The sequence below is a fragment of the Macaca nemestrina genome, chromosome 4 (genome assembly GCF_043159975.1).
Source record: "Macaca nemestrina isolate mMacNem1 chromosome 4, mMacNem.hap1, whole genome shotgun sequence".
In the NCBI taxonomy this organism is placed as follows: domain Eukaryota; kingdom Metazoa; phylum Chordata; class Mammalia; order Primates; family Cercopithecidae; genus Macaca; species Macaca nemestrina.
In genome coordinates, this window is record NC_092128.1 from 156041765 (window position 1) to 156053783 (window position 12019).

General features: G+C 59.3%; 1 protein-coding gene across 1 annotated transcript; it reads left to right on the forward strand.

The window, feature by feature from the left end:
* Nucleotides 1-4376: 4376 nt before the first annotated feature.
* Nucleotides 4377-8079, forward strand: LOC105483494 (uncharacterized). The gene is given in 8 exon segments (XM_071094069.1): nucleotides 4377-4527; nucleotides 4530-4946; nucleotides 4990-5081; nucleotides 5083-5135; nucleotides 5750-5863; nucleotides 6970-7072; nucleotides 7434-7500; nucleotides 7964-8079. Coding segments are annotated over 8 exon segments (1113 nt in total).
* The last annotated feature ends 3940 nt before the right edge of the window (nucleotides 8080-12019 follow it).

A 12019-nucleotide genomic window follows, 5' to 3' on the forward strand; every position in this document is an offset into this window, starting at 1 on the left:
CTGTCACCCAGGCTGGAGTGCAGTGGCGCGATCTCGGCTCACTGCAAGCTCCGCCTCCCGGGTTTACGCCATTCTCCTGCCTCAACCTCCCGAGTAGCTGGGACTACAGGCGCCCGCCACTTTGCCCGGCTAGTTTTTTGTATTTTTTAGTAGAGACGGGGTTTCACCGTGTTAGCCAGTATGGTCTTGATCTCCTGACCTCGTGATCCGCCTGTCTCGGCCTCCCAAAGTGCTGGGATTACAGGCTTGAGCCACCGCGCCCGGCCGAGGGACTCCTTTTTCAAATTAAAATAAAAAAAATTCTTTTTTGAGGCAGGATCTTGCTCTGTCACTCAGGCTGGAGCGCAGTGGTGCGATCATAGCTCACTGCAGCCTCGCCCTCCCTGGCTCAAGGGATCCTCCTGCCTCAGCCTCCCGAGCAGCCGGGACTACAGGGCATGCCACCACACCCGGCTAATTCTATTTTTTGTAGAGATGGTGTTTCCCTATGTTGTCCATGCTGGTCTTGAACTTCGGGCTCAAGCGATCCTCCTGCCTCAGCCTCCCAAAGTGCTGACCTCACAGGCGTGAGCCACCGCACCCACCCCCTTCCTTCCCTTTTCCCTTCCTCACCTTCACTTCCTGAGCTGGACGCCGCAGCATCTGAGGAACTGTGAAGTGCTGTGCGTGGGGATGTCCCCCACGGTTTTTCCTGGTGGGTTTTATGAAGTCAGTGAGGATAGTGGTTGTCAGGTGACTGCCCCAGCACTGCAGGATCCAGGTCGAGCCCCAGTACAGGGCCGAGCCCCACCCCTGGCCCAAGGAGCCCCTGGGATCCTGCCCTGAACCCCTGCCTGGGACTAGGGCAGCCGTGGCTGAGCGGCCTGGCCGGACGTGTTCTCCACACTTCCAGGAGGAGACTGCTGGAGTTATTGACCCCATTTTTAACCTGCGAGGCTTGGAGTGGTTATGTGGCTTGCCTGGGGTCACACCGATGGAAATGACAAGGGGCGGGGAGTGGGGACCTGACGTGGGGTCTGCGTGGGGTCCTCTCACCACGTCCCACCTCCCCCTGTGCTGGCAAGGCAGGCTGAGGAAGAGCCGGCTTCCATGGGGCGACAAGGCTCTGCCCCTCAGAGACCCTTCCTCTGGGTTCGTCGTGTGGCTACTTGGGTTCGTGTCTTTGGAACAAGGGTGGGGGCACTGCGGCCTTGGGAGGGGCTCCAGAGGGCCCAAAGATTCTGGGAGGAAGAGAGGAGCCTTTGCCCCAAGATGCAAGATGAGGGGGGCAATGGGGCAGGGAGAGATGGCAACCCCAGGAGGCTGTGCTCAGGTACAGCTGCAGAGGTGCTCAGGAAGCCTGCAGAGCCACAGACAGACTGGGCTGCATCCTAGCAGAGGGCGTTAGCAAGGACTCTTCAGATCCGAGTGATGGAGACCCGCTCATATTGATTGAGGTCAAGTGGGTATTTACAAGGTGGGCATTGCTGGCTCCTAACAGAAAGTGCAGGGTGGTGGGTTTCAGGTATGGCTGGATTCAGGTGCTCCAACAGCACCATCAGGGCGTGGACTCTTCCCACCTCTGGCTCTGCTTTTCTCCACCTGGGCTCCATTCCCAGGCAGGTTCCCCACACTCTGGGTGGCCCTGCAGGGAGGGGCCTCTTTTCTGAGCATCCCAGTCCCAGAGCCTGAGTGACCTGGCCTGGGTCACTGTCCAACGCTGGGACAATCATCAGGGTCGGGGCCAGCCCTGGGTGGAGGGCCCACTGGGAGCCCAGGGGTGGGAGAGTCCCCAGCCACACTGAGATCGAGGACTTTCCCAAAGGAAAACCAGAGTCTTAGCTGGAAGGGAAGATTGAAATTTGGTCAGCAAACACCACAGAGGGCTGAGTACCCCTCTTGTTTACCTCCCATGACAGGGAGCTCATCACATCTGAGGATGCCTCTTGCTTACCTCCCGTGACGGGGAGCTCATCACGTCTGAGGACCCCTCTTGCTTACCTCCTGTGACGGGGAGCTCATCACGTCCGAGGACCCCTCTTGCTTACCTCCTGTGACGGGGAGCTCATCACATACGAGGACGCCTCTTGCTTACCTCCTGTGACGGGGAGCTCATCACATCCAGGGACCCCTCTTGCTTACCTCCTGTGTTGGGGAGCTCATCACATCTGAGGAAACTTGTTCATGGAGCCCTGAAGGGCGACAGCCACCCTGTGGCCGGTGGGGGCAGCCGGCAGTCACTCCCTTTGCAAACCCAGCAGTCCGTGCTCAGCCCCGCCCTGCAGAATGAATGATGCTTCCCGGCCACAAGAACTCCCCGGGCCCCGGGTGAGAGGAACTCTGGGAAATGCAGGAAGAAGATGGTCTTGGGCCTTCATGCCTGTCTGGGAGGACCCACACCTCCCAGGCCGCTTGGTCTGGGTGCCCGTGCAGGTCACGGCTCATGTGTGGCCTCCTGTGTCCCGAGGCTGAGCCGCACTGCCACCCACACACACCTACCTATGACAGGTGCCCCGGCCAGTCTCCTGGTGCAGGCCCAGCCCACTGTCCCCCGTCCCTAGGACACCCCCACCTCCAGCTTCCCAGACACACAGCCTGAGGGCTCATAGCGGCCCAGCCCCAGGATGGCAGGGCCTTGCTCTCAAGCCAGTGCTGGCCCTGCTGTCCATCTTCCAGCTCTGAACTCCCAGTCTGCCAGCCCCAGAACCTCAGCCCTAGCCCTCGTCTCCCAGCCCACCGAGTGCTGGCCACAGCCCCCACACCCCGCCTCCACCCCACAGCTGCTCCCAGGGGCCTGCATCCCTTTTCAATTCCCCAGCTCTCTCTGGGTCCCGGGCCCAGGCCTTTCTTTCCCCAGGACCACGGGACCAGGCGAGGCTGCCCAGTCTGGGGGAGCGGGCGCCGGCCTCCCTGGAAGGCCACAAGGCACTCAAGCTCGGGGCCAGAGATGTGTCTGGAAGCCGCTGGGGACAGGGCCAAGGCTCTCCAGCCCAGCTGCTCCTTTGTTCCAGCCCCTGCCCCCCACACCTCCGGCCACGGGGCTGGCCTCAGCAGCACTCTCCGGCCAGCTCTAGGCTGGAGAGGGACATCCATTGTGGCCGCAAGGCCTCACCCAACCTCACAGCAGCTGCCCAGCCCCACCTCCTCTTCCTTTGGTTGGGACATTTGCTGACCGTGGCCTTTTGGGTCCAAGGTGGGTGGCCACAGGGAGCAGAGGGTCAGAGGTACAAAGCCCAAAGGCCCCAGGACCCAGGCAAGCTGAAGCCCTCAGACAGCCCGTGTCCAGCCTCTTCTTTGCTTTCAGATAAGAACTTAAAAGAGAAAACATCCTACAGAAAAGAAGCTCGGCTTTTCCCCACTGCTGGCTGAGTGGGTTTCCTAAGAGCAAGTATTTCCTCCACCCAGCAGCGCTTTTCAGCAAGGAGCATCTCCGTCTCCGTGGAGGGCAGCCTGGAATGGGGGAACGTGGTCAGGCTGCCATTGCCATGGCCTGTGTGGCTTGGAGTGGGCTGGCGACTGTGACCACTGGCTCCAAGGAAGAAAGAGCCCAGATGGGGAGTGTCTGCCTGTACCTGTGGTGCAAATGCTCCCGCCGGGGCTGGCTTCGAGCTGCCAAGGGGACACACTGCAGGCCGGGGTGGGCACCCTGCGGTGACCCCACGTGACCTGGCCTCAGACAGACACAACACACGGCCAATCTCAGGAGCTTGGAGGAGCGCACAGGGCCACACCGCGAGAGGCGGGGGCGAGTGCTGTGTTCAGCGCTTCTGTTTATAGTGACTCCTCTGTAAGTTCTTATGATTTAATTTGTTTTTGAGACAGGGTTTTGCTCCATCACTCAGGCTGGAGGGCTGTGGCACAACCACAGTTCACTGCAGCCTCAACCTCCTGGGCTCAACCTCCTGTCTCAGCCTCCTGAGGAGCAGGGACCGCAGGTACACGCCACTGCATCCAGCTTATTGATTGACTGATTGATTGATTTTTGAGATGGAGTCTCGCTCTGTCGCCCAGGCTGGAGTGCAGTGGCTCGATCTTGGCTCGGTGCAAGCTCTGCCTCCCGGGTTCACGCCATTCTCCTGCTTCAGCCTCCCGAGTAGCTGGGACTACAGGCGCCGCCACCAAGCCCGGCTGAATTTTTTGTATTTTTAGTAGAGACGGGGTTTCACCATGTTAGCCAGGATGGTCTCGATCTCCTGCCCTCGTGATCTGGTTTATATTTTTATCTGTAGAGATGAAGTCTTGCTGTGTTATCCAGGCTGGTCTCTCACTCCTGTCCTCCAGCAATCCCCTCTCCTCGGTCTCCTGGCATGCTGGGATTGCAGCACGAGCCCCGACGCCTGGCTGATTTCATTTTAATAGTGCTGCGTATAATGGGCCAGCTCACCCGATTCCAGGACATGAAGGCTCAGCTCTTATGAGCTGGCTCTGCACACCACCTGTGGGATGGCTCCAATTCACACCAGACCCCAACAAGACCGAGGCTTTGGTCTGAGCCTGAAGGCCCCAGGGAGGACAGTGCCACCCTTAGCCCCGAGCAAGAGGGGTCCTGTGTTCCCCTCCAGTTCAGCTGAGGCCTGAGCTGCCTTTGCGACCCCATCCTGAGTACCCCAAGGCCCTGGGATTCCTGCAGCTCCTGCGCCAAAGGTCCCACGAGCACTCCGTGTCTTCCTCTTCCACGTCCTCTGCCTGCGGTGCTGTGCTCGGTGTGGGGGCAGCCAAGGGCACTCCGTGCAGGATGTGGATGCAGCATGGCCACTCAGAGTGCGGGCCCAGCAGGAGCCTGAAGCCCCCTTCCCACGAGGGTGAAGCCGGAGGCGACGGAGGGAGGCAGGGGGTGTGGCTGTGTTTTGTCAGGAGGCAGAGATTCCTAACCTTGAGTCTGAACGTCCAGGCTGGTGTGAAGTCCGTCAAGGCGGGAGCACGGAGCCCACTCTGCAAGTTCCACGGGGCATCAGCCGGGGCGGTGATATTTAAACTGTGCGTTCCACGGGGCGTCAGCCAGAGTGGTGGTATTTAACGGCAGGACCCACAGTGCGTGGGCATCTCTTGAGCTCCGGGCCCTGCCTGCCTTAGGGCATCCGCCAGGTCGGCTGTATTTAAATGCTTGCACATGTGGTGCCTGGGCCTTGACGGAGCTCCAGGGCCTGCCCACGACGGTGCAGCCGTGTTCTAGGAGGAAACACGCCTGGTGAAGGCTGGAGGAGGGAAGAGTGAGCTTTCCCTGCCTGGGAGTCTCTGAGGGGTACAGACTGAGGGTTGGGGGTGCAGGAGGGGAGGCCCCAGGGCTCAGCGGATCCCAGGGTGTTCCCAGCGGGGTTCAGTGGGTTTCGTTGAGGAATTTGGACTCTGCTCCAGGAGTAATGGGAGCCAACAGGCCGGGGGTACCTCGTCCCTCCTCCCCGTGATCCGGGTGCTCGGAGGAGCCAGGCAGCGTGGCTGAGGCCCCACAGGTGTTCGGGAGGGAGTGCAGAGCAGGGCGCCATGGTGCCTGAGGACAGAAGGGGCTTCCTTCCCGGGGCAGCAGCCTCCCTGCAAGAAGGCGGCTCTCCAGGGCTGCCTGGAACGCATAACTGACAGCTTGCAATCTGCACCCTGTGATTTATTTCTACGGGGTTGAAATACTGCAGGGATCCCATGCTGCTGCGTCAGGATTGGGCCCACGTAGGAAGCCTAATGCACGGCAAACCATTCGTCTTGCATGAAAAATGCACGATGGCGTCAGAACGTCACCAGGAAGTTTCGAGATGTTCATGCTGTGGTCCTCACACAGCCGACTGGCTGTCAAAGCCCCGGTCCTGCCGCCCATGTTGCCAATGGATGATCCAGGCGTCCCTCGTGCGAGGTGCCTTGGAGAGCCTGTGGACACCAGGCCTCTCGCCAGGGAGTGAGGGAAAGGTCTTCCCCTGGGACCCACGAGTTCCTCCTCAGCTCCACCTTCACCCACAAGCCACGGGAAACCATCTGGTGCATGGGGCTCAGCGCACCACCAAGAGCCGTTTAAAAAGGCTTTGGGCCACACGGAGGAAGAAAGTCCAGTTTTAAACACCAAATGTGGTCTGTGGAAACTTCCCAGGGTAGCATGTCCAGTGGGACTGTCTATGGAGATGGGAACGCCCGTGTCTGTGTGAGCCACGCAGTGGTCACTGGTCACACGTGGTGGGAACGCCCGTGTCTGTGTGAGCCACACAGTGGTCACCGGTCACATGTGGTGGGAACGCCCGTGTCTGTGTGAGCCACGTGGCGGTCACTGGTCACGTGGTGGGAACGCCCACGTCTGTGTGAGCCATGTGGTGATCACCGGTCAGGTGGTGGGAACACCTGTGTCTGTGTGAACCACGTGGTGGTCACTGGTCACATGTGGCTGCTGAGCCCTGGAAGTGTGGCCCATGTAATTGAGGAAGTGTGGCCTGTGCAATTGAGGAGCCGGCTTTTAAATTTTATTTAATTTTAATGACTTTAAGGGTAAACATAAATAGCTACCATATTAGACCATGTCTAGGTTGATGACAATATTGTCTTTTTTTTTTTTTTTGCTTTTTAAAGTGGTTATATCATTATTATTATTTATTTAAATTAATTTATTTTTGAGACAGGGTCTTGCTGTCTCGCCCAGGCTGCAGTGCAGTGGGGCAATCACATCTCACTGCAGCCTCAACTTTCCATGCTCAAGCCATCCTCCCGCCTCAGCCTCCCAAGTGCCTGGGACTACAAGCACGTGCCACCACGCATGGCAAATTTTTTATTGTTGGTGGACACGAGGTCTCACTCTGCTGCCTGGGCTGGCCTTGAACTCCTAGGCTCAATTCACCTTCCCATCTTGGCTTCTTGGAGTGTTTGGATTGCAAGTGTGAGCCACCTGTGCCTGGCCTATTTTTTATATGTAAATATAAAGGGTACAGGTGCAGTTTTGTTACATGGAAACAATGTGTAGTGGTGACGTCGGGGCTGTCCGTGTGGCCATCACCAGACAGTGTACATTGTACCCACCAGGAACTTTCTCATCCCTCGCCCGCCCTCTCGAGTCTCCGTGAATGAGTGTTCCCCACTCTGTGTCCACCCACGGGCGCCCATCATTCAGCTCCCACCAGTAAAAGTGAGGACACGTGCTCTGTGTCCCATTTCTGAATTGTTTGACTTGGCACTGTGTTCTCCTGTTCCATCCACGTTCCTGCAAAAGGCACGATTTTACACTTTTTCGTGGCTGAATAGTACCCCGTTGTGTATATGCACGGCATTCTCCTTCTCCAGCCGTCTGTTGGTGGAGCCCTAGGCTGATTCCATGTCTTTGCTATTGCGCACGGTGCTGTGATGAATGAACACGTGCAGGTGTCTTTTTGATGTAATCATTTCCTGAGTAGCTGCCCAGCAGTGGGATTGCTGGATGAGTTGTTTTTAGTTCTTTGATAAATCTCTTTACTGGGACAGTGGGATTGTGACGAGTTCTCTGTTTTTAGGTCTTTGATAAATCTCCGGGCTCCACAGGGGCTGACAATATTCCTGGTGAGGGTTTGGGAGACGCAGGTGTGTGTACTTCTCAGAACTCAGCTCGCGGGACCGTTAAGATCTGTGAATTCCACTGTAAATTCTACCTAAAACAAGAGAACTGTTGACAGATATTGGACTCTAGTTAATACTTCTGAAGTATTTGTGTGGAAATATAATGATGCCTACAACTTCCTGTGAAACGCGTCCAATAAAGTGAGATGGGTTGACGGAGGGGTGGAGGGACGGAGCGGTGAACGGGTCTACGGTGAAGACAATGAGCCCATGTTAACCGTAGAATCCAGGCGGAGGTGCCGGGCTCCACAATAAAATGCTGAAGAAGTTCCAGATACAGTCAGGGATGGAGTGTTCTCTTATTACGCTGGGCGGGTCATGGTGTAAGTTTCCCCCATTAGGAGAATCACAGAGCAATGGGAGGGGGTGGTGGGGAGTGGAGCTGCCTCTTGCCAGCTCCTGGGAGCCACCACACTCTATTCTGCAGGGCCATGTTCAGCGACATCACAGGGGCAGCGTGAAGACGGCTGTGGTGGCAGCGTTTACACCATGGGAAGCGGCAGTCGCTGCGAGTCAGGGTCTTCCTGGGTTGCTGACTGTTAGACGTTTGCCGGCACAGCACGGGGAGTGGCAGGGAGGCCTCTATTCCCCAGGAGAGTCCCTGAGGACAGGGCAGCGTTGACGCAGCTGTGCTGCCTGCACCCGGCACAAGTCCTGGCCCAGAGTGAGTGCCTGACCTTCGTGTGTGGACTCGCTGTGGAAACAGGACAGGTGCAGGACAGCGAGGGCTGGTGGAGCATGGAGGGGAGGAGAGGTTGGGTCCAGACACCTCTTAATTTCCAAGCCAAGCCTGGAACTGAGGTGCCCCTCCTTCTGCCTTCTCTACCCCCACAGGGGCCGTGCTTGTTCCTGGGGTGGCTCAGTGTGGCTTCTGAGCCCCAAACCCACCAGCTGGACGGTCCACGAAGGGCCACTCATTCATCAGATGGCTCAGCCATTCACAAATCAGGTCACCACCCTCTAGAGTTTGTCTCCTCCTCAGCGGGCCCAGCAAGGGCGTTCCTCCACTACACATGTACAGAGGCAGGTGGCCAAACTCCAGCCCCATGAGGGGCCCTCCCCACCTGGTCTGAGGGTCCAGTCCCTCCCCGTGTCCTCACATGAGCAGCAGCAGGACGATCTCTGCCTCCAGGGACCGACCTCCCTCCCGCGGAGCATTTGGAACAAGTCCTGGGTGTGGGAATGCATCCCTGGGCTTAGTTCCCGAGCAGGCTTGGAGGGGAGTGGCCCCATCTGCCTTGACCAGAGGCCCAGTGGCTTCAGTTCACACTATTGCACATGCACACACACGCACACCCTCGCACACGCACACTTGCACACACCCTCGCATGTACCCTCCCACACCCTCTCACACACGCACACCCTCGCGCACACATGCACATGCACACATGCACACACACACACATGCACACGCACACACACATGCACACACATGGCATGCGCCGTGTTTAGATAAAATGTGTTCGTGGCCGTTCTGTTCTGCAACTTGTTCATAGTACCATTTCAACTCTTGCTGTCCTGCTGTCCACACGCGGATGTGCCCTGACGCTGTGTCCTCTGCTGTGGGGTGTCCCACGGTGCTCCACACCCCTTGCCCGGTCCCCAGGTGTGTGGCCCCCATGCTGTCCACCTGCGGGCTCCTGCTGGATGACAGGCACCTGCATGCACCTCAGAAGTGTCCGCACAGCCCCCGCCCAGGGCTGAGGCCTCTTTCTTGCATCCGCGAGGGGCTGGCTGCTGCTGGGCGCTGGTGCCGTCCGCTAGGTGGGCTGGAGCAGCTTCGAGCTGGGTCTGATGTGCGCATCATTGCCGGTGTGTAAGGTCAGGTGTCTGGTCACTGACGGCCGGCCTCCCTGGGTGTCCTTCTCTGGGAATCGCCTCTCCTGCCCTTTGAGAGAAGCATGCCTTCCATGTTACACAAATGTTCCTCCCGCTCCAGCCCTGCCCTCCCCAGCAGCAGGACACAGGCCGATGCTGAATAAGCCCTTGTTGGCCAGGGCTGGGCACACAGTGAAAAGGGTTTGTGAACCGAGCCAGGGCCGAGAAGAAAGCAGCGGCCGCCCCTGGGGAGCGGGGACTGGGCCGGGGGCTCTGTGCCAGGGCACACGGATGTGCCAGGGCACACTGAGTCACGGGGCAGGGGAAGGTCCAAGGGGCCGCTCCTATCCCGTGGATGGCCTCGCTAGCCAGTGTGCCTAGCCTTGCGGGGCCTCAGTTTCCCAGTGGGCAGATTCCCCTCCATTGTCCTGGGGTCAGGCTGGCTCACGTGCCCTGAGGGACGTCCCCTGGGGCGTGCCCTGCCCAACTCCCTGCCAACCAGATGCCCCCACTGTGGGGATATTTTCCACCAGGCAGGAGGCCAGATGTGGAGGTGGGGTGCTGCTTCCATGCCCCAAGGGTGTTCCCCGTCCCTGACCCCCTTCCCCAAAGTCAAGGAGCAGCATCCAGATACACGGGGTCCACGCGGGAATGGACGGGCCCTGCCCACCCGGCAGCTGAATGCCCTCAGCAGAATTGCCTTCTGCTGACAGCAGGTGCTGACGTGCACCCAGGTTCCCTGACACCATCTGTCAGCGGCCTCAGTGCAAGGACCAGGCTCTGGCACAGACACCTTCCCTCCTCCCAGGCCCCCCTTCTCCTCTCCCAGTCCCGAGCCCATGGGCCCACCAGGGAGGAGGGGGGAGGAAGGAGGGAGGAGGGAGAAGGCTGACCTCTGCTTCCTGGGGTGACTCCTGGCTGGAGCAGAGCTTTGGTGGGGCAGAGGCCTTTCTGTCTCCAGCCCATGTGCCCACCCCAGCCCAGCCCCCTCCTTCCGAGGCCCCTGGGGTAGGATGTCCAGTGCCAGCTGCCCACGGGGCTGCAGGTCTGGGCTGCTTCTCCTGGAACTCAGGGTCTTGCAGCTGTGCTGGAGAGAGCTGAGCCTGAGCCCCACAGGCCCGGGAAGGGCAGAGCACATTCCTGGGCTCCATGCCCAGGGCTCCTTCCCCAGGGCCCTCCACATGCCTGATCCTAGGGGCGGTGTAGACAGCGAGAAAGGAAATGTGTTCTCTGGGGGGCTGGAGTGTGGGCATGGCGTCACTGGCCACCGTGCATGCCAGGAAGAGGTTGAGGGGAGTCCTGCAGGGCGGGCTGGGCAGGAGTGGGCAGCTCCCGATTCTGGATCTCTTTGGCCTGCAAGTGACGGAAACTCAGTCAATCTCAGTGAGAACGCTTGGGTCACAGGGCTGCAAAGTCTGGGTGAACATGCAGCTTCAGGTCCGGCCTGATCCAGGGACTTGGACATTCAGCCACGGTTGCACCCTGCCTCCCTCTCTGTCCTGCTGCCCTCTGGGATGGCTTCTGCTGTGGGGAGGCACCCGCATTCCATGTGCAAAGTAGGTGTGACCTCCTTCACTCCCAGTGTTTCTGGAAGACAGCCCGGGCAGCACGGGTGGATTCCCAGGGGCTCCTGCTCACTGCTGGCCGTCGCTGGTCCTCTGGTAGGCCAGATCTGTGGAGGTGCCCACCTGAGATGCAGCAGGGTTGGTCCTCCTAGACTCAAGGATGAGGGGTCGAGGTGGGTCCCAGAAGGAAGTGGGGGGCCAGGCAGGGGGTGCGTTCTGGGCCCAGAGTGGCCACACAGCCCCCATGGGGCCATCTCCACACAGAGTTTGTGGGACCTCATCTTAGTCCCTCTGGCTGCTGGAACAGAAGACTGTGCACTAGGCAGCTCATAAGCAGCAGGAATTCACTGCTCACAGTTCCAGAGGCTGGAAGTGGAGACCTGGGCGCCGGCAGGTTCAGCGTCTGCTGAGGGCTTCCTGGGGCATAGACGGTGTCTTCTGGCGCGTCCTCACATGGGAAAGGGGTGAGGAAGCTCTTGAAGCCCCCTTTTGTAAGGGCACTAACCCATCCACAGGGCTTCACCCCATCCCCTCCCAAGGCCCCTCTCCAAACACCAGCACCTTAGGGGTGAGGATTTCAGAGCAGGAGCTTGAGGCACATTCAGTCCATAGCCCCCTAGGACCCTCCGTGGGTGGTCCGCATGGCCTTCTTGGGGGTGAGCAGGCTTGTTCCTCGGCTTGTTGTGGGGGCCACAGTGCGGTGCCTGAAGTCTCCTCCAGATCTCGTAAGAGAAGAGAGAAATGCCCCCACCCCCTCGTGCTTCTCCTAAAATTCTAGGAGGGTCCGGAGGGCCCTTAATCCCAGCCTGCAACCTGGGCTGGGCGTCCCGTCACGGACACCATCCCCCTCACCCTGAAAGCTCCCAGCAGCCTCCGTGGGTGCCCCTTCCTCACCAGGCCCGGGGCGCCCGGCCCTCTGGGAACGCTGGGTCTTGGGGTGGACACGATGCTTTCTTATTCCCCTGAGGACTAGCCGGCCTGAGCAGGGGGTGTGGTGCGTAGGGCAAGGACCCCCTGGAGCCAACGCCCAGGCTTCTTCATGCTGGGAGTGTTGGGGGGTCTTGGGGTCTCCGTCGATGCTGGGAGTGTTGGGGAGTCTC